Source organism: Petromyzon marinus, chromosome 16, assembly GCF_048934315.1.
Source record: "Petromyzon marinus isolate PM22_M1 ecotype Great Lakes invasive population chromosome 16, UKy_Petmar_22M1.pri1.0, whole genome shotgun sequence".
Lineage (NCBI taxonomy): Eukaryota > Metazoa > Chordata > Hyperoartia > Petromyzontiformes > Petromyzontidae > Petromyzon > Petromyzon marinus.
This window is the reverse complement of record NC_133682.1, coordinates 14,387,254-14,410,040: the sequence shown is the minus strand read 5'-3', so window position 1 is coordinate 14,410,040 and position 22,787 is coordinate 14,387,254. Positions and strand designations below refer to the sequence as shown.

General features: G+C 47.0%; 1 protein-coding gene across 1 annotated transcript; it reads right to left on the bottom strand.

Annotated features, from left to right (window-relative positions):
- Positions 1–7,108: 7,108 nt before the first annotated feature.
- LOC116942812 (trypsin-like) lies at positions 7,109–21,982 on the bottom strand. The gene is made up of 6 exons (XM_032955122.2): positions 20,951–21,982; positions 17,620–17,788; positions 15,765–15,906; positions 14,648–14,770; positions 8,493–8,630; positions 7,109–7,735 (listed from the first exon to the last, which is right to left on the bottom strand). The coding sequence occupies exons 1-6, from the start codon at positions 20,991–20,993 to the stop codon at positions 7,586–7,588; spliced, it is 765 nt and encodes a 254-aa protein (XP_032811013.1). The 5' UTR covers positions 20,994–21,982; the 3' UTR covers positions 7,109–7,585.
- Between the last annotated feature and the right edge of the window lie 805 nt (positions 21,983–22,787).

The following is a 22,787-nucleotide window of genomic DNA, read 5'->3' as shown; positions in this document are numbered from 1 at the left end:
TATTAATTTGTGGATTTCTGTGCCCTGATCGTTTCCTTCGTTTGCGTTCACCCAACCGCTTGCCTCGTGCGACCTTTACATCGCGATGACGCAACACTGCCCTCGTGTCTAACGTTGAGTCAGCACGTGCAACATCTGCGAAAACCGGCAAAATTGGGAAAAAAGGACATTTTTCAAAAATTTTACGCTGCCGAAAAAAAAACCCTCACTACGATCCTATACATTCCCACCGAAATAAATTGTTATTGTTCACGTCCACGTACTAAGTGTGGCAAATATCCAAGAATGATTCAGGGTCACATCGACGTGACAGCGAAATTGGGCCCCGACAGTTCAAACAGTGGTTAAAAGCTGACAAGTCTCACTGGAAGATTGCAATGTCACGTGGCGATGCTGGGAACGGGCCCTGTTAAGCAGCAAACACAACCACGGCCTCAAGAATGCCGCTCAAACAATGAATACCCAACGCTGATGGATTCGGTATGTATGTTGAACTTCTTTCGCACCGTACGTAGCCAACTGTGCTAATCGGAGGTGCGTTTAGCAAGGTGCATTTCCCCCAGCGGTAACGTTAACTATGATTACTTAGAAAACTCAAAAGTTCGGAAAAACTTCATATCTATGTCTCTGGTATGAAAACAATACCCATTCAAATCAAAGGAACATGGTATCTCTGCTTAATGGGTGTTAGGAGTTTGCAGGTAGCTTATCTCCAGATTATAAGACGCTTCGGAAAGTGCGCCCCAAAACTTTTGCTCAGTATCGATACAGTTACATAAACCTTGTCATACATACAAAGACAAAGAGCCTCTGTTTGGCAGCCTGAGCAGACTATTGGGCAACGTGATCACATTTGAAGGCCGGCACAGCACAGAAGGTAAACTAAACTGTAAACGAATCTAGAATTGAAGCTTTCGTGACTGCAGAAATTACTATACTCATTGTTTTTTTTCGGTAAAGTCACGTATGTGGAAATAAAATAAAATTTTAATAAATAAAATTAGATTAAAATAAATCACGACGTTTCGAACGTAACACAAGCGCTCATCATGCGGTGTGAATGGGGTAAAACACAGTAGCAAGGGAACACACAGAGGGACACCACGCACATTGCACATAGAAAACGCCAAACTACACGGAGGCAAATACCTCGTGATTTATTTTAATCTAATTTTATTAATTTAAATTTTATTTTATTTCCACATACGTGACTTTACCGAAAAAAACAACGAGTATAAACTGTAAACTATTTTTTATTTTGCGATGAAAGGCTCGCTGAGCTATGTCGCTCTTTTTTCAGAAACAACCTGGCCACAAATGGTAGCTCAACGAAGTGGCTTATCATGTGCAAATTTATAGCAGCCACATACTCTAAACGCGTGATGTTGATTCCAAATGTGGAGGCAAAAACCGGAGGACCCGGAGAGAAATCCACAACAACGGGGAAAACGTGCAAACTTCAAATATACAGCAGGTGTCTGGGTCGGGATCGAACCCACAAACCCATGACCTAGCGAGGTAGTTAACATCTTGCCACTGCGGTTGTGGGTGGACAAAACTACACTCCGCCGCCTTTGTCTCTCTAGTGGCAATGTTTACACACTGTACCAGGTACTCATTTGAGGCTGAGTCGACCTAGGGGAGGCCCAGGACCGGTTTAGATAATCGTCAATGGTGTTGGTGGCCGTGAGCAGGAATCGAACTTGGGCAGGCAGGGTTCGTAGCACAGCGTGCTAACCACTGCGCCACCCCTCCGCACACACAACACACACAACACACACACACAACACACACACACAACACACCACACACAAACAACACACACAACACACACAAACAACACACACACCACACACAAACAACACACACACAACACACACAACACACCACACACAAACAACACTCACACAACACACACAAACAACACACACACAACACACACACAACACAAAAACACCACACACAAACCACACACAACACACACACAACACACACACAACACACACACAACACACACAACACACACACACAACACACACAAACAACACACACACAACACACACACATACAACACACACACAACACAGACACAAACAACACACACAACACACACACACAAGCAGCTCATCAACAGTCACGCTCATTTATACCAGTGGACTGAGATGGGTTGTGTTCGACCAAGGTAGTACTTAATTTATTGGCCCTGAAGTGATGATTTGGATGAGTCATCCTTCGACAGGATTGGAACTCAGAATCTGATCGTTGAAAATCTTCTGCACACCGCTGCTGCCATTGAGTTCAATCGTTCATTATTATTGGCCATGCAACCCAAACTATGGGCCGTATCGTACGCCACTGTAGCCTGGGTTGCTTTAACGGAGACACAGCAAAGCCACACGAATTCGTCACCCAAAAGCCCTGCCGTGGCCAGCAGACCTCGACATCGCCACTTAGCTCCTGGACAGCAATATTAGCACGTGTGTAGCCTCAAAAGGAAACACAAATGTAATAGGCACCACGTTCGGGCAATGACCCTTGATTAATAAAATAAAAATCCCAAATCTATTCACTTAAATGTTCTACCATGTGTTGCACCATTTACACCCGAAGGAGTAAGCCTGCTCATAGTATTTTAGATAATGAGCAATTTCTCGACATGGAATTCAACTGTCATGCAGACTGCTGGTCACCAGTGCCGGATTATGATAGTGTGGTGAGGCCTGTAGTATATGTTATAAAAGGGCCCTAAATAAAAAACGTACATATTAAAAACAATTTTTAACTTTCATAGTAAAGTAATTGTTTGTTTTCATTTGCTATACAGCCAGATAATACGACAAATCACTAACCTTAAACAGCCAGTCGTTCATAAAAGTTGAAGGCGGTATAGTACTATAGTAATAGAGCAAGTGCAGAATCACTGAACCGGAATTGATAGCTTGAAAGCATTTAGTGCGGGGCCCTTAAAAGTGCGGGGCCCGTAGCTACTGCTACTACATGTGTAGTAGCTACTACTACTACACGTGTAGCAGCTACTACTACTACACGTGTAGCTGTAGTAGTAGTGTAGTAGTAGTAGCTGCTACACGTGTAGTAGTACTACTACTACTACACGTGTAGCAGCTACTACTACTACACATGTAGCTACTTTTGCTACTAGGATAATCCGTCACTGTTGGTCACGGCTACTTAAACGTCGCACTTGAGCGATTTAGCCTTGAGCCCAATCAACCCTGAATGTGCTTCACCTCATCAGATCTGGGACGCGAAGCGAGGTTCACCCTCGTTAGTACGGGGATGGGGAGACTGTCTTGGTAACAGCAGGCGTTGGGGGGCCCTGGGCTCTGAGATTGACACGGGATGGCAGCGTTCACGGGGTTTTGTACATTTCAAGGCCAACTCCCTCCACGACCATCACGCTCCATCATTGCCCGTGTGCTTACCTACCAACTCCTTTGGAGCGATCAAGCCGCCTCACGTGGACGCCTTGGCGGTAAAAAAAAAATGTTTGCATCGCCTCACAAAGAGGACAACATCCAGCATTGTTATTATTTCTAAAAAAAAAAAGAAAAACCTCATTACTGTTAATGCAGACGCACAGAAATGTAGACTTGTAAGTACTCACTATCCTACTAATTGGTGACGAAGATGCTTTTGGGAAGATGCTTGGAAAAGTGCGAGACCTGTGGCAATCCTTGCTGCTTCTGTTTGCAAAAAAAAGAGTGTGAGCTCTCATTCCCCTCGCTCCTGTTGTGCCAGAGGTTGTATTCCTCGCCAATGTCACGAGAGAAGGTTTAAATACTGGACAGGTGTTAGCTACCGCGCTGTGTCGCTCTCTCCGACGTCTTTTACAGTTGTACCGCGTGTTGTAAAGACACGGTGTACGACGTTTCGCCCCACACATATTGGGGGGGGGGGGGCTTTTCAGGCACCGAATTCAGAATATATTCTTCACGAACTCAGTTCCCGAAGAAGCTCGCAGCACGCGGAGCGAAACGTCTGGCATCGTGCTGAACAATGCGCGCGGTACAATCCCAAACACATCAGACATCCAGAGAACCATGCAGGGAACCCCATTCATTGCGAGTTGCAAGCGGCGAACGTACTGTTGATGAAGCGTGCCGGCCTGGGTTCGCAACCTCACCCGCCGACAAGTTGAGCCCATTCAGAGTCCCCGCAAAACGTCCACGGCCGAGTGCCGCGTGGCCAACTGCACGGCGAATCCGTCGTTGAGCGCCTTGCACAACGCGCAGGAGCTAATCGGAGGTGCTTGAGGTATGGCGAGCCGTGGATGCAACGTGTGCAGCAGGTGATGTCCCGGGCAAAGACGATGTCCCGGGCAGGATACGGAGGCCACCGAGTACAACACCCCGCACAACGGCTGTGACGACCCAACAACGTTGTCCGTTTCATAAAATGAAGCCGTGCTGAAGCTTCGTGTGTTTTTTTTTATATTGCGGTTGTTACCAAAAAAAAAACCTCCCACATCAAGGAGGCCTTTGAGATGAATCATCAACAAGCACCCTGGCAAACCATTGGAGCCGTACATATCGACGCTCTCAGATGGCTGTGATCAATCGGAGCGCGTGTCGTGTTGTATCATTGAAGGTGTAAGCCACGCGCGCGTTCGATATTCCCTTTTCCAGCATTGCCGACGTCATTATGCCCCACATCTCTCTCCGGCCTCTCTTGATGCTCCGGTGAAGGGCCATTGCCCGACACGTTGGCCATGACATACCGTTAACCTTTTAAGGCGGACGAACAGTGTTGGTTGTTGTTGTTATTTGTGCTTTGTGCACCACTGCCAACGCAGCAGCGGCGTCACCAAATAACTTGGTTACGCGACAGCTTCGGGGTGTTGCGAGTAACACCGTCCACCGTTTTCCCCGACGTGGTTCATGTTGGTGTAGGAGTGACGCAGACTGGCGGTGTGGATCTGTGCGTGTTTCCGATGACCTCGGAGGGATGGGTTTTCCGCATGCAAATAACGTGTCCTACTTTGTGCAAAATTCTTCCGCGCTGCGATTGGAATTAAACGGTGAACTTGGAATTGGAGGCTGGCATTGTTTTATCTGGCTCGATGAGAATGAGCAGAAAACGAGAAACCGATGTATGTATGTTGAACTTCTTTCGCACCGTACGTAGCCAACTGTGCTCATCACAGCTGCGGGGGAAGGACAATAAACTAAACACAAAAATAAGTTTGAAAGAAACTAGTTTTCAACCGAAGATTTAAAAGTGCACGGGAGCAAGAGCGTTCCAGACGTCCGCAGAAGCGCATTCGAAAGCACGCGATGCGGTGACCGTCTTTGTTTGATGGTTCGGCCAAAAGCAGCTGCGAGGATGACCGAATTTCTCGTGATGGTTTATCGTTCCTTGACGAGATCAGCAAGGTACATGCAGATCACGTGCCGTGGTTGGACCAACCATGATAACGGCTGCTGCTGGTTTGCTGTATAACAAGCACACAAATTATGCGATTACTCGTTTTCTTGCTAAAGTTAATCACTCGGAGGTGCCGATGATGAGAATCACTGTCATCATCAATTCGAGAAAACCACAACCTTATCCGCGCTTGGCTAAAGAGACGAAAACCAGAACCTACTGCACCTCAACATCGGCTAAAGGGACCACGGTTGTTGTGTAAACTCTGTGTGCACAAACATTTCAAGAGGATCTTTTTAACTTCCGTGTGCTTTCCCCCCTCAATCCTCTCCTCTCGATTCCCATTCACCACGGTTGATCAGCAATCCGTTGACAGCTGCCGTTATGGAATCCGAGCGATGTCAACATCGCCAGCCAACTGCACGAGGGTAAATTTCAAAATTATTACGGATAATAAGAATGTACCGAGCTGCGTAGCAAGTCATCAGAGAGTATCGCTTGTCGCTGCTTGTGAGAACACGGCCAGAGTAAAAAAAACACATGTAAACTAAAACCAAAAACTATTTTTTTTATTTCACCAGTTAAGGCCCACTTGGCTATGTAGCTCTTTTTCAGCAGCGACCTGGCCACAAATGATATCTCAACGAAGTGACACGCAAACTCCAAATATATAGGCGCCAGGGTCGGGATCGAACCCATGACCCACTGCATACCAAGACAAGGATCATAGCCGCACAAAAAAAAACAGCAAAGGGGTCGGGTACGAGCACGACTGGAGTCAATGTGGAGACTTTCCATTTTACTGTCAATGACAAGGTCCGGTCAACGCAGTCATTCATCGTGAACGTCGCTGGCTCATAACCGCAAAAAAAGTTATATAAACAGGTGAAAACCACGCAGATTAGAAATAAGCTCCAAGGTCCAACGACGGTATAAAAGATATTCAGTAAATCCACTGCAAAAAAGATACACGTGACACTTTGATTACAAAAAAAAAACACCCAAGAATCCAAAAGCTTAATAATTGCTATGATAAAAAACCACACACACACACACAAAATGACTTCAGCGCATCACGTTGTTAAGAGGGACACTGATGGACACAACTCGGGATGGAATGGCAGCTAAGAATATGAGGCATGTGAAGGAATGAGGTGATGCATGCCTGTGAGATGAATTCGGGCCACGTACACTGCGTTGCGAGCACAGCGAGACTTGCGTCAGTCGCTAAATGTTTGGGTTAGGCCTCGGAGTCATCACGTGACAAAATTTGTCGTGAAGTCCCTCCGCCGCCTGACCGAGCCAATCACATTAATTGCCGCACGTACAAAATGTTCAACGACGCGCTAATTATTATTGTTTCACAGCTCACCGGTGAGTTAAAGAACAAATTCTCGCAACAAAACTTAGCAGCAATTAGGTAGGCTACATTTCATTTGAAACTACGTCAACCATCATCAGGCAAGATCTAGGAAGTTAGAATCACCATACCACCTAAACTAAGACAATTTGTTATTTTACCGGGTAAGGCCATCTGAGCTGTACAGCTATTTTTTCAGAAGTGACCTGGCCACAAACGATAGCTCAACAAAGTGGCTTATTACGTGGACATTTCTAGCAGCAAAACACTCTACAAGCATGTTTGTAAATGCGGAGAGAAAAAAAACAGAGGACACGGAAAAATATCCACACGACCACAGCGAGAACATGCAGACTCCAAATGTACAGGTGTCAAAGTCGGGATTGTCATTTCCTTAATTTAATATAATAATACAAAGAGAATACATTTATTTAAGAAGCCGGGTCAGGTGACGTGGTTTATTTTTGCCTTCCTGAATCGTGTCCCGATGTCCGACGTTGTCTCAAATGAAACGTCGCATATAATCTGGTTGTGAGTGACTCTCCTGGGGAGCTGAAACTATAACTGGCCCATTGTTAAACGCTTGTAACTGTGCTCGTGAAAATACATTTCCTCGGCTGTGTCGGGTGACGAAGTGGTTCTGAATAACAAGTTACGCCATCATGAATCATGACGTTGGCTCCAAAAACCTACGTGTCAAACACAAGTTCCGTTTGGCAGGGGTTGGAAGTCTGATTAAAGAATTGCTCCGTCTGTCGGTCAAGCCATTTACACAACTCATTTGGCTGCCACTAAGATGGTCCATCTCATGCCTTCATCCTATTGTGGCCAGGCGTCGACTCAGTAGGCGGCAAGTATATTGTTGATCCAGGAAATGAAGCGAGACACATCCGTGTAGATTCCAAAGTAGCGGGGTCGGGCGCATCCAAGGCCCCACGACACCAATCCCTTGAGCTTATTGTCGCATATGAGGGGGCCGCCAGAGTCACCCTGCACACGCACACACAAATACCATGACCCCCCATCCCCCCCATATAGCCTTCGCAGACTGTTGGGGCAAGTGCTGTTAGCGAGCACCTATGAAGGCCGGCACGGCACACGAGGGGGTGGGTGGCCAGCACCACGCCCGGCCGCCTTTGTCCCCTCAGTAACGATGTTTACTACACACCACACCAGGAATTCCTTAGAGGCTGAATCAACCTAGGGGAGACCCAGGACCGGTGCAGATAATCGTCGCTGGTGTTGGCCGTGAGCGAGAATCGAACTCATGTCGTCGGGTTCGTAGCGCAGCGCGCTAACCGCTACACCACCGCTCCTTACACACACACACAGGAATCGATCAGTCTGCGGAGTGATATTGATAATTTCTCATTGTGTCACTTAACTTTCTCAGTTTATTCGCGAAGAATGTCTAAACATCATCCGAGCATGGGGCATCACGGCGTAATGTGGAGTCAGTAGCGAACCACCTCTGGTCCACGAGATCACAGACTTAGCCGAGCCTGCAGTGACTGGCCCGCCTCTGTGCTGCGTAAGCTGAACGCCCTGTCTCTCCCATACCTCCGATTAGCACGGTTGGCTACGTACGGTGCTAAAGAATTTCAACATACATACACACGTACATGAAACTGCTCAGGCTTTCGTAAAAAGGCACCTCTCCACTGTACCGGGCTCTTGTTCAATTAAAAAAAATGTAGAAACAATCATTGTATTCCTTCTTTCGTAAGTCTCCTGGTCAACGACTCACCTGGCAGGCATCCTTCCCCCCTTGGTCAAAGCCAGCGCACAGCATGTTGACTGTGATCAGTCCGCGGTAATACAGCGTGCTGTTACAGAGCGCATTGCTCACAATGGGCACCGTGACGGCTCTGAGAACGTCCGAACCCTGCAGAAGAAACGAACAAACCGGGCATGCGCGAACGCACTCAAGATATTTGTGTACACACACGCACACACTACATACAGGGCCTCTGTTCATGGCGTAAATTCGTATGCCATTTGGTCATATTTGCAACACAAATCCGGCTGTCGCATGATGAAGCTATTTGTAATTAGTGGCGAAACGTCGTACTCAGATTGCAAATCTAGATCTGAAGTTTTCGTGACTGCATTGATCCATACTCTTTGGTTCCTTCGGTAAAGTCACGTAGGTAAAAAAATAAAATTAAATCACGACGTTTCGGGCGCAACACAAGCGTCTGTCATCAGGTGGGGACAACCACAGCAAGACACACTTGCTGAAGTAGGCAAAAGAGCTGCTAGTATCAAGGAATTATATAGAAGAGGGAGGAGTAGGAGGAGCCAGGGATAGAAAGAGTGGGGGTGGGGGTGTGGGTCAGAGGGGGTGGTACTGCTAAGGTACAGTAAATTTGGGGAGTGGGAGTAGAGGGCGTGGGTCAGAGGGAGTGGAATGCTGAAGCGCGGTAAATTTCCAAGAGACTGGTTTGAGCAGGGCTGGGCATAAGAGACTGGAATTGCGGATATGAAGGCAAACTATAGAGCAGCTAAGGTTTGACATGGTTAATGACATCCTTCCAATGATTGCTCAATTTGTATCCATCTTTTCGATTGAAGTTATGTCTATGTTTATTTATCTGGATGGCTTCATGAAAAAACCTTTGATAGTAGCCAGATGGTTTGCAGAGTACCTTGGTCTCGGAAAAAAAACAATATAATGGGAGCCCACAGCGTTATAACAATGGTCAGCAACGCGGAGGAATTAGTTCTGCCGTGTTTCAATTCTGACTTGTGCTCGCAGACACGGTCAGAGACATGACGTTTCGTTTCCCCAATGTAACAATCACCACAGATGCAACTTAGTTTGTAGACTCCAGGGTATTGCAAGTAAGGAATGTCATCCTTCACAGATAGGATTAGATCACGGATTTTGTGTACTGTATTAAATCAGACCTAGAATTTGTGTTTCTTTAAGATTTTGGAAATGTTTTTGGTGACGCCTGCTATGTATGGTAACGTGATGGTTTTTATCGGCGTCTCAGGGGGTTGTTTCTCCATGGTTGGAGAAACAGCTTTGCCAATAATGCGGTCCGAATATCCATTCATCTTAAGGGCCTGGTGTACGTGTTCCAGTTCACTGGCTAGGTGGTGTTGGTCAGAAATGCAGTGTGCCCTGTGGTGTAGTCTTTTGATGAGGGAATTCCTCTGTGCCGGATGGTGGTGGGAATCAGGTTTCAGATAGGAATCTGTGTGGGTGGCTTTCTTGTAGACAGTGTCCCGGAGAACCATCAGGTCTCTTCTCAAACAAAACATCAAGGAATGGTAGTTTGCCATCCTTCTCCAATTCCATCGTGACTTTTATGGATGGGTGTATGGAATTAATGTGGTTGAGAAATTGGTTCAATGCTGGCAGGCCATGTGGCCAAATGTCGAAAGTGTCATCCGCATATCTCTTCCACAGGGACGGACGTAGGGTTGATGTCTGGATGGCATCTGTTTCAAATTTCTCCATGAAAACATTCGCTATCACTGGTGACAAGGGGGAGCCCATGAGGGTGCCGTCATTTTGTTTGTAGAAAGTACCATTCCAGGTGAAGTAAGTGTTGGTAAGGCAGTGGCTAACCAGAGTAGGAACATCAGAGTTCAGTCCATGTTGGACTAAGTCTTCAGTTAATGCTATGGTGGCAAGTACTGGAACCTTGGTGAACAGAGAAACCACATCAAAGCTGACTAGAAAGTCATCTGTGGACAGTGAAATGTCCTTGATTAGAGAGACCAAGTGAGCTGAGTTATGTACTGCTGAGGTAGTCTTGCCAGTGAACTGAAGCAAGGTATCAGACAGAAAACGGACCAGTTTGTAAGTAGGTGAGTTTATCGTGGACACGATGGGCCGAAGTGGAGTGCCTTCTTTATGGATCTGGGGAAGACCATAGAATCTGGGTGGTTTAGCAGTCGAAGGTTTTAGGGAGAGTTTTCGTGACTGCAATGATCCAAAGGCTTGGGACACATCCAGACAGACGTTGCTAGAGCTGAAATTGCTACTATCCTCAAAAATGCTAAGCAACCCATTAGCAACATCAGCAAAGATGAGCGCTCTGAACTCGCAAATTTGAAAAAGAGAGATGACATAGTCATCCTTTCGGCTGACAAGGGCAATGCCACTGTCATCATGGATAAAACCACGTACAACAACAAAATCATGGACCTTCTCAATGATGGTAGCTACTCCAAAATCAATAACGATCCTACTAACACCATGACTAAAAAAAACAACAATATCATTACCAGTCCGACTTCTCTAATCGAACCAGCCAATGGCTCTCCCTAAAACCTTCAGCTGCTAAACCACCCAGATTATATGGTCTTCCCAAGATCCATAAGGAAGGCACTCCACTTCGGCCCATCGTGTCCACGATAAACTCACCTACCTACAAACTGGCCAGTTTTCTTTCTGATACCTTGCTTCCGTTCACTGGCAAGACTACCTCAGCAGTACATAACTCAGCTCACTTGGTCTCTCTAATCAAGGACATTTCACTGTCCTCAGATGACTTTCTCGCCAGCTTTGATGTGGTTTCTCTGTTCACCAAGGTTCCAGACTTGCCATCATAGCATTAACTGAAGACTTAGTCCAACATGGACTGAACTCTGATGTTCCTACTCTGGTTAGCCACTGCCTTACCAACACTTACTTCACCTGGAATGGTACCTTCTACAAACAAAATGAGGGCACCCCCATGGGCTCCCCTTTGTCACCAGTGATAGCGAATGTTTTCATGGATAAATGTGAAACAGACGCCATCCAGACATCAACCCTACGTCCGTCCCTGTGGAAGAGATATGTGGATGACACTTTCATCATTTGGCCACATGGTCTCCCAGCATTGAACCAATTTCTCAACCACATTAATTCCATACACCCATCCGTAAAATTCACCATGGAAGTGGAGAAGGATGGCAAACTACCATTCCTTGTTGTTCTCTGGGACACTCTGTCCCTAGGAAAGCCACCCACACAGATTCCTATCTGAAACCTGATTCCCACCACCATCCGGCACAGAAGAATTCCCTCATCAAAACATTACACCACAGGGCACACTGCATTTCTGACCAACACCACCTAGCCAGTGAACTGGAACATGTATACCAGGCCCTTAAGATGAATGGATATTCGGACCACATTATCCACAAAGCTGTCTCTCCAACCACGGAGAAACAACCCCCTGAGATGCCGATCAAAACCATCACGCTACCATACATAGCAGGCATCACCAAAAACATTTCCAAAATCGTAAACAAACACCAAATGCAGATCTGATTTAATACAGTACACAAAATCCGTGATCTAATCCCATCTGTGAAGGATGTCATTCCTTACTTGCAATACCCTGGAGTCTACAAACTAAGTTGCATCTGTGGTGATTGTTACATTGGGAAAACGAAACGTCATGTCTCTGACCGTGTCCGTGAGCACAAGTCAGAATTGAAACACGGCAGAACTAATTCCTCCGCGTTGCTGACCATTGTTATAACGCTGTGGGCTCCCATGATATTGTTTTTTTCTGAGACCAAGGTACTCTGCAAACCATCTGGATACTATCAAAGGTCTGTTCATGAAGCCATCCAGATACATAAACATAGACATAACTTCAATCGAGAAGATGGATACAAATTGAGCAATCATTGGAAGGATGTCATTAACCATGTCAAACCTTAGCTGCTCTATAGTTTTCCTTCATATCCGCAATTCCAGTCTCTTATGCCCAGCCCTGCTCATTCCAGTCTCTTGGAAATTTACCGTGCTTCAGCATTCCATTCCCTCTGTTCCACGCCCTCCACTCCCACTCCCTATATTTACCGTACCTTAGCAGTACCACCCCCTCTGACCCACGCCCCCCACCCCCACTCTTTCTATCCCTGGCTCCTCCTCCTCCCCCTTCTATATAATTCCTTGCTACTAGCAGCTCTTTTGCCTACTTCAGCAAGTGTGTCTTGCTGTGGTTGTCCCCACCTGATGACGGACGCTTGTGTTGCACCCAAAACGTCGTGATTTAATTTATTTTTATTTTATACCTACGTGACTTTACTGAAGAAACCAAAGAGTACAGATTACAAATGTTGTGGATTTTCTCTCCAACTCACCGGTGCGCTGTACTAGTAACGAATTGGCATGTTCTGTTTACGTGACAAACCTTACTAATTGGCTGTGTCGGGTGGTGGCGGGTTTAACGACACATTTATATTCATGCAATCTAACAAAAAAAAACCTGTATTATATAGGAAGACCAGAATGTACGTCACACATCACTGGTGCTCGTCGTGGCTGGGATTGAGCACAACATTCCGGGATGATAGCACGGCGCAGGAATCACTCAATTACTGCTTTGACTCCACTCAAATCCACATGGAAAATCCAATTACGCATCGGAAATATCCTTTTCGAAAATATGAAACTAAATTCTCAGTTGGCCGTTTACTTTGGAGGAGATGAAAACGATCTCCATTGCCGGCCAACCTATCCTGATGCTGCGCTGAAAGATTGTTGGCCCAGACACCGCGGTAATTAAAGTGAAGATCCGCACACTCTGGTTCAACAACAGGCCGTATATCACTACCACCAGCGCCATTTGACGGATGAAGCCCGGATACCCAAAGCTGGCACCAACTTCCTTTGGCGGCGCGACTGCGGTTCACTATACTCGCCGAAGTTCCACACTTAACACAGTCCTCCGCTGAGTTTGATGTCCTCACGTTTGTGTTGACGTCAGTGGCGAGATGTTAATTTCCTCGCCTGATATGCAGGAGGCCGTAGGTTCGATCCCGACCCTGGACTCCTGTATATTTGAAGTTTGCGTGTCTCTCTACCCTTGGTCGTCTGGATTTTTCTTCGGGTCCTCGGGTTTGTCCCTCCAAATTTAGAAACATGCGTTTAGAGTATATGCCTGCTATAGATTTCCACGTTATAAGCCACTCCATTGAGCTATCATTTGTGGCCATGTCGCGTCTGAAAAAGAGCTACATCGCTCAGTGGACCTTACCTGGTAAAATTATATATATAAAAAAATAGTTTAAGTTTTGTAGTGTTGCCATCGGTGGAAGGAACTAACACTGAATGTTGGTCCTTCTTGACGTAATTATAGATTGTGGTGGTTTTTGTGTTCACTTCAAAATGAGCCCTTAATGACCTCATTTCTGCTTAGCCCTGACTCTAGGGCTAAGCGGAAGTGAGACTCTGAGGCTTCCGTCCCCATTCGGGTCGCCATGACCATCGCTGTTTCGAAGTGTGCACAGCAACATTCAAATGCATTGTTCAAAGAGCAAATGAAATCCATGTAAGAGCTACCTGGATTATCTAAAATCCCACTCTTAAGAGTTCCAAAATCCCACATGGGAACGGAACATTTTTGATTATTGAAATAATAAATCAAGTATGATTCGGGTAAAATGTAATTCACAGGGAAACTATAGCTGACAATTTATGTGCATGCAGTTCAGCTAAAGCGTGAAAGTCCTCTTATCCCCACGGACAAGCCGACTTCTATTGAGAACGTATCCCGTAATATGGTCCACGTTTGACAAATTTGAAATATCACCCACAAAACACTCAACCGGAATCTACAAAGCCAATCATTGGCCCCCGACTGCAAAAAACTCGACAGGGCCTTCCTCAAAGAGTGTCATGGGAATGAGTGCGGCTTTCCTGGGTGAACAAGCCTCATACGAACAAATTAACAAACATAACAATAATCTCCAATTCAAGCACGACTGATTTATCCACGGATGCGAGGACTTATTTTCATGGACAGGCCTGGCTAATGCGTTCTGACCATTAGCGCCGCCCACATCAGCGCGCGGACATGCGCACGCACACCGATGGGGGTACGACTCGTGATTGGCGCGTTGCGCGACAGTTTCCGCGCAACCCAAAATGAGAGTCAGTCACACCTTGTTGCTGCTCTCCTGGAGGGTGCCCCAGCCCGACACGTTGCACAGCGTTCCAGGCGGTAGGGCGCTCGTCTGCAGGGCCACCAATTGGATGTTCGCGTTGAGGGCGACGTTGGCCGAGAGCTGCGGGGGCAAAGGGGCGAGATGGGCGGTGACGCGGCGTGAGGAGCGCGGCAGCGCGTGGCGCATTTGGAAGTTTCGCGCGCGGTACGCTCATTCGGCTGGCTGGCTTTGAGCGCAGGTGTGTTGTTGCGTTTCAGCAGGCGTCAGAACTTGCAAGGGTGGCCCGGGTGTACGCTGGAGGTGGTTTGCGCAGAGAGGGAAGACTCCGAGATGCACGAAGTATTGATTATGGAGAGAGGTCAACGTCGCGTATAAGCGATATGTTTGCAGTGGTAAATGCAACAGTTGGGGATTAAATGGAAAATTAAGTACAAAATAGAAAAAGTAGATTTAAAACGCATTTCTGTCAAGCTGTTTGTTTTTGTCAGTTTAACACGTAGGCTTTCGCAATAAATATTATTCATAATAAAGGTTTTGGGTGAGATCGCATAAGTATAAATGTGTCGTAACCCTCCACCACCCGACACAGCCAATTAGTAAGGGATTTGTCACTTAAACAAAACGCCAGGTAGTTACTATTTCAGCCCACCGGCGTGTTAGAGAGCAAATGCACAACATTTAAAATTTGAGAACTGATGCATTTGAGTACTCAAATTTGTGTCGGGAGGTGGAGGGATACGACACATTTATGCTGACGTGATCTAACCCCAAACACCTTTATTATGCTTCTCATTGTGTTTAGTTTGTTGTCCTTTTTCCGCACCTCCGATCAGCAAGGTTGGCTACGTACGGTGCGAAAGAAGTTCAACAAACATCCATACAACTTACACGGTAAAACACAAATGCACAGAATTTTTTGGTCATAATTCATAATTGGTGCTTTTCCGGAAAACGAAGCATCTCCCGCGGAAAGTTTCCTACTCGTCTCGCGCACACTCCAAAGCAGTGGATTGACCAGAGCTGAACTGATGCGTTACAACTGAGCTCATTCTCACTTCATTACCGCTGTGCAGAGACGCACGCGACGGGCAGCGAGGCAGTCCACGCATCGTACCTTCACGAGCATGACGTCGTTGTCGTTCGTGACGTTGTTGAACTTCTCGTGACGGACAACGCGCGACACCGAGAAGGTCTTCTCCGTGCCGTCCGCCTTGGACATCGAGTGGTCTCCCAAGACGACCTTCAGATTCTGCGCGCTGGGAAATCGCGCGCGAGTCGATCCGTGAGCTCGCGCCACCGTCGTACACAACGCGTGCAATGGCTTCACGTCTCAGCACCGAGGGTGCGGTCTGTTCTCCTGTAAACGCCGCGTGTTGCTTTCACGACTCCAATTGGATATAACGCGATGGGACGTATTGGGCAACACGTTGTTTTTTTGTTCATATAACGCGGTTGCGAATTGGATATAACGCGATCGAGTGAATGGAACGCCGTCGCGCGAGTCGGACTAAGCGGTCGTACGGCTGCCTCGGCAGTAGCATCGCACAAGGCACTGGGATACTGCTGGATACTTCCAGATGCCACCCACGCGCCCTCAGTCTTTGTTCAGCCTGCGTACGCATCTCACATGTTTTCAAAGACTGCGCTTTACCCCGTGTATTATTTCTTCAATAACGCGGTGTTTTTCAGGAACGCAACTCCCGCGTTATAGGAGGACAGACCGTATGTGGATATGCTGCAATAGTCGCACATTTATTTGCGTACCCAGGGAGGCCTCTCTGAGGCATAAATGGATCGTTCGTTGAAATGTTTATACACAAGGCCACTCATGAGTCTTTCGCATTTGGCAGGAAACCGGAGCACACCAAGACAAGCCATGCATACGAGGGCGCAACACTCTAAAGGTTCACAGAGATAGGTTTCACAGCCGATTTGCTGTACTGCTATCACCTAACAAGTGACAGCTCGTCCTGGTATATGTTGGCATTCGTCATATAATGGGCGACGCCGTGGTAATGACTGCACTTGCGCTCTCATCTCAGCTACTCAAGCTCAGTTGCTGACGATGCAGCAACTGCATCGTGTGTGTGTGTGACGTGGCGGGAAGACGCTCGCCTTTGCTACAAAGTGTGACACAATAATGGTGACGTTGGATTATTACCACTCGGTCGTCCCCCTCGTGCGATTGTGTTGTACGCATGGCGCATCACCAGCAGGTTCGGTCTCAAGAGATGCTCACTAGCTGCGCTTTCCCCTCTAGTTCTATATCTGGGGAGGCAGGTGTAGTCCTGGCCACACTGGTCTCATACACCGCGCAACGGATTGGAGCGCTGGCGAGGATTGGCAGTGAATTCATTCTCGTTTTTCTCTGCTTGTGTGTGTGTGCACCATCAACACCAAGTGACGATGGTCTGAACCCGTCCCGGGCCTCCCCTAGGCCGACTCAGCCTCGAATGAGTACCTGGTGCCATGTGTAGTAAACATCATCAATCATCACTAGGGAGATAAAGGCGGCCGGGTGTGGTGCTGTCCACCCACAACCGCGGTTGCGAGATGTTAACTGCCTCGCCTTGTATGCAGGAGGTCGTGGGCTCGATACCGACCCTGACGCCTGCTGCTGTATTTTTGGAATTTGCGGCGTCTCTCTCCCCGTGGTCCCGTGGACTTTTTACTCCGGGCCCTCCGGTTTCCCCCCTCCACATTTTGAAACAAAATGCGTTTGGAGTATTGTGGCTGCTATACATTTACACATGATAGGCCACTTGATTGAGCAAACTTTTTTTGTAAATATCGCCACTATGTAGACAAAGGCGGCCGGGCGTGGCGCTGGCCACCCACCCACGGCGTGTGCCGTGCCGGCCTTCATAGGTGCTCGCTAACTGACAGCGCTTGCCCCAACAGTCTGTTAAGGCTGCACGGCCCTCAGAACCCCGATTCTGCAGCCGTTGCACGAGAAGCGAGCGACGCACGCTTTGTAGCAGTGCGCGGAGGTGATGACCCAGTTGGTCCGGATGAGGGCCGCGCCGCAGATGTGCACCCCGTTGTAGCGCAGCGAGGCCTGCGACGGGATGGCGTGCGGCGCCACTTCAGAGCCGCCCACGATGAACGTCCAGGGGAGCGTCGCCGCCGCCAGACGCCCTGGAACGCGCCGCGCGAGTTCATCGCCGTTACGACGGCGTCCGCCGGAAGCGCAAACTCAAGACAAAGACTCAACGCGTTCCGTTCAATAACGCCGTGCGTGGCCTTAGCAGGAGGAAGGGTGGAAAGTAAGAGAGGGAGAAAGTGGATCATAAACATTGGAGGCTGCACCCACACATCATGGCATCAGCAGTGAATTTGGTAAATTTTGACATCGCCTGATTAAATGATCTTGAAAGTAACTTTGTTGCGTTATTCTAAATGGTTGCGCAATCTCGCGTGTGATGCAAATCAACCGCCTTGCTTCTGTTGCGAAATAGTTGCTGAGCGATGGGACTCAATGATGGGCCAGTTCATCACGAATACAATGGAAGCTGGGAGTCCCGAGCCTGTCCTCCTGTCTCACCGGGGCAGCCTTGCCCAGAGAGCATGACCGAGCATCTAGGGCTGTGGTCCCTCGACCGGGTGGGTAATGCGGACCCCTGGGGGGTGGGGGTACACGTGGCAATGTTCCAGGGGGTGCGCGAGGTGATTTATAAATGCGTGAAATTATGTCACACATCAGAGACGTTGATGAATAAGCATGTATGAATCTGCCAATATACAATAACCACGATCAAAATGTAAATCCATATTGTCTAAAATACCTTTCTAAACTCATTGATCGTAAACAATGCGGCGAGCTCGAGCACATTACGTCACGCATGCAGAGCGTCTGTTGAATGTTTATTTTTTTTATTCGCTTCCAGTTGCTAGCTAGTTAGGATACCTCACAAAATGGACAACGGGTTGAAATATTGATGCGCATTATTCCCACATTTATTTCTCAGAACCATGTTGCGTAGGCAAGGGGGTGGGGGTTGAAACTAAATTCAACAAGGGGGGGGGAGGTAAAGTCAACAACAAAGGTTGAGAATAACCACTCGTCTGCGCAATGGAAGGTGCCAGCAATATGAACAGTGCTTCAACATTTTGTCTCCTGGAATGAGAGAATTCTCATTATTCTTTCGTAGAACAATTGCGATAGGAATTTTCTGGGTTTTTTTTCCCCCTTCGATAATCTCCATTGAATGAATACAACATTTTCGTAATGCATGACATTCCATTTACATTGGGCTATTTTTAAACGCAGTCTCCATCCTATTCTCTGCACTTGCTCCAACGTGGAACCAGAGCCGGCATTCCATCACCGTGAAAGGATTAATCAGCGTCGGGTGACCATTTGCAAACGGCATCCTGGATGTAATTTCTTTAAAATACTGCCCTATGTCAGCTGCACGACAAGTGCTGAGCAGATAAAATCTGAGTGCCAGATCTGGTCTGTACAATGGATGGAGCCACACAGTCCCACCAAACTGTCTGAGGTCACCAAATACGACCCCGTTGAGAACTTGAATTGCTCGCCACGTCTTGCTGACTTGCGGGCATTTATTTTGAAGTTATTGGTGAAAATTTTGGACGAGTTTATATTTTGTACCCAAAGTAATCATTTACAGCCTCCTTTCTCAATCCACTGCTGGAAGAAAGCCTCCCGACACTTTGCAAGTCATGAGGCGCATTTGACCACCGATTTTAGCCGTGATCGGGAATTGAACTAAGGTCGCCGAATTCACAGCACACTGTGCAAAGTGCTGTGCCATTCAGCGTTACCCAACACCCCACCCGTTGTCTAAAATGTTGTCATATGAGCTTATCTGACACGAATATAATTTTTACTTTATAAAATTGCTAGAGTCCCATGCAATTTTAACACATTTTTTATTAATTATTATTCACTGACCCCCAAAGTATAAATTGCACGGTTGGAATTGGTATCACTCAAAAGCTCAGTCAGCTCTATGCAGCATACATGTGTAGTGTCAACGATTCAGAGACAGAGTTTCTAGGAGGCACTTTCTTAATGATCAACTTCCACGGTCTCGTCCGCACACTCTCCACAGTAGCTCAGCCTAGCCTGTACACAATGCTAGCCGTCTAACACTGACGGCGCTGACTGAGATAGCCAACTACTCTCCTTCCTAGCGCAATATCTAGCGGAGACGTTTGGCGATGACGGCGAAGAGACGTCAGCAAGGACGAGACGAGTCCACTCCCAGAACCGGCAGCCTCGAAGCCCCCCGCTCTCGGCTCCTTTTATGCTCCCAGCGCGGCCTGGCCCCGCCCTGACCGCGCCCCCCTTCTCGAACCCACTAGCAGGTTCCAGGGGCCTCCAGATGGGGTCCTCCGTGACCCTTGCCGAAGTTCCTCCTCTCTGACAACACACACCGTGCTCACGCTCACCGGCGTGTGTGCTGTCTGTCCGCCACAGTTGCCGGTGCTGTCCACCAGCCGGCGCTATTGCACTACACTTGTATTTGGCTCCCAGTCTGCCCCACGAAGACCGCTGGATAAAAGCAACTCACTTAACAACACGAGGTCAGAAGAGGAAGTCCATGAGCATTGCCAAGTGCTGTGATTTGAAACTCTGCTGTGCTGTTCATCGTAATGCCCTGGGTGCTCTAATAGTGGTGCTTGCTTGAGGAAGAAATCCCAAGCAATGTTTTTGTCAAAACCAACGTTGGGTTCTAATGGTTAAGATGTTACTACTCATCTGGTAGTCGTCTCTGATGATCTTCCCATGTAATGCTTTGCATGAGAGACTGATCACTTAAATATTTTGTTTAATTTCACAAAGTAGTCATTTATTTAATTTGAGGAACTGATTGAATGATGTGCTAACATCTGTTACTGGTATATCATTGGACTCTGTTTGATATTTTCTTAGGACTGGTTCTGTCTGCTCTTATATGCTCTGCTCTTTTATTTGGTGACTTCATGGACGAAGGGATTTTTTTTTTATATGGCCAAAGAAAATACTGTTCTGTAAACTAAACCTTAAAAATGTCCTGTACCGTATTTAAAATAAAACAAACACTTAAACATACAAAACTATGAATTACTGCATCGTGAAATAGCATTTGTGTTTAACAGAAGCATCATAAATATATTTGTAATTTCTGATATAACTAGCACATCTTTGACAGGTTACATTACGTGAATATGAATATTTTCTCTTCTTTGACAGCACAATTTCTCGAAAATTTTTGTTTGCAAAGGGTGCTAAATGTTGTTGCTATACAGCATTACCCTAACTGGATAAACGTCCAAGAATGTCATACTTACCCATGACTGCTGCAATGCAGGCTAGCACGAGGATACCCTTCATGTTCGGCGATTCGGACCGCAGGCCTCTGCAGACGTCTTGCTGTTAGTTGCTTTACCCAGGACCACCTGGAAGGCGAGCGATGCTGGTGCCAATGTCAGCATTTATGCAGCTCTCGTCGAGTCACGTGATGCAAGCTCTAACTCTAATACGCATCAGGATTATGTGTGTAAATGCCATCTGGGACGTGAGGGCTTATTCATAGTTAAGTGCCTTGATTGTTCGTAGCTGTCAGTCTGAATGTCAAGGTGTGGTATTGTCTGCAGTGCTGATGGCAAAGGCTTGACTGGCGTGCACGCACGTATGGGAGCATAGGTGTTTGTCGCGTTGTAGTTAGCACACTTTTAGAAAACCGGCGTACTGAGTTCGACTCACGGCCAACACCAGTAACGATTATCTGAACCGGTTCTGGGCCTCCCCCAGGTCGACTCAACCTCAAATAAGTTCCTTGTGCGGTGCGTAAACATCGGCATTTGGAAGACAAAGGCGCCAGGCCTATGCCTCGTGTGCCGTGACGGCCTTCATAGGTGCTTGCTAACAGCACTAGCCCCAACTGTCTGTTAAAGGCTATATGGGGGATCTCTGTCTTGGTCGGTAGAAATAACATAGACCCCTGTGATTGGTTGACTAAAGTGTATTACCATCGTGGCTTGTGCAATCCATAGCTAGATTACGAATTTAGCGCGAATGCCTTTTTCTATTAACTATTGATAAACTATAAGAAAAGGGTTGTCCCCTTTTTTCTGGCAACAAAACTGAAACCTTTTTACGAGGATTCATGTCTGCATTAACCACAATACCTGCAGTCAACATGCAAACAAAAAACATACTATGATAATATATGCATTGTCCTTGAAACTGATTGGTCCACACCAAGGGACGGCTTTCTTTTGAGCCTCGACCCAATTGGTGCTCGACCAGATGACGCAAAAAGGTGTACAGCTCAAAGACAATGCACTATCAAAGTAATGAGGGCTCGTGGTGAGCATCTACATCATTAGACCTCCTTTGCCAGTACCAAAATATAAGAATAGGGGTTTTCCCCTTTTTTTTCTGGCAACAAAACTGAAACCTTTTTACAAGGATTCAAATTGCAAACAAAAAACCATACTATGATAATATATGCATTGTCCTTGAAACTGATTGGCCCACACCAAGGGACGGCTTTCTTTTTAGCATTTTGACTGCAGGTATTGTAGTTAATGCAGAAAAACGCATGTCAAAAATGTTATAAATTGATTTGCATGTTAATGAGGGAAATAAGTATTTGACCCCTCTGCAAAACATGACTTAGTACTTGGTAGCAAAACCCTTGATGACAATCACAGAGGTCAGACGTTTCTTGTAGTTGGCCACCGGGTTTTCACACATCTCAGGAGGGATTTTGTCCCACTCCTCTTTGCAGATCTTCTCCAAGTCATTAATGTTTCGAGGCTGACGTTTGGCAACTCGAACCTTCAGCTCCCTCCACAGATTTTCTATGGGATTAAGGTCTGGAGACTGGCTAGGCCACTCCATGACCTTAATGTGCTTCTTCTTGAGCCACTCCTTTGTTGCCTTGGCCGTGTGTTTTGGGTCATTGTCATGCTGGAATACCATCCACGACCCATTTCCAATGCCCTGGCTGAGGGAAGGAGGTTCTCACCCAAGATTTGACGGTACATGGCCCCGTCCATCGTCCCTTTGATGCAGTGAAGTTGTCCTGTCCCCTTAGCAGAAAAACACCCCCAAAGCATACTGTTTCCACCTCCATGTTTGACGGTGGGGATGGTGTTCTTGGGGTCATAGGCAGCATTC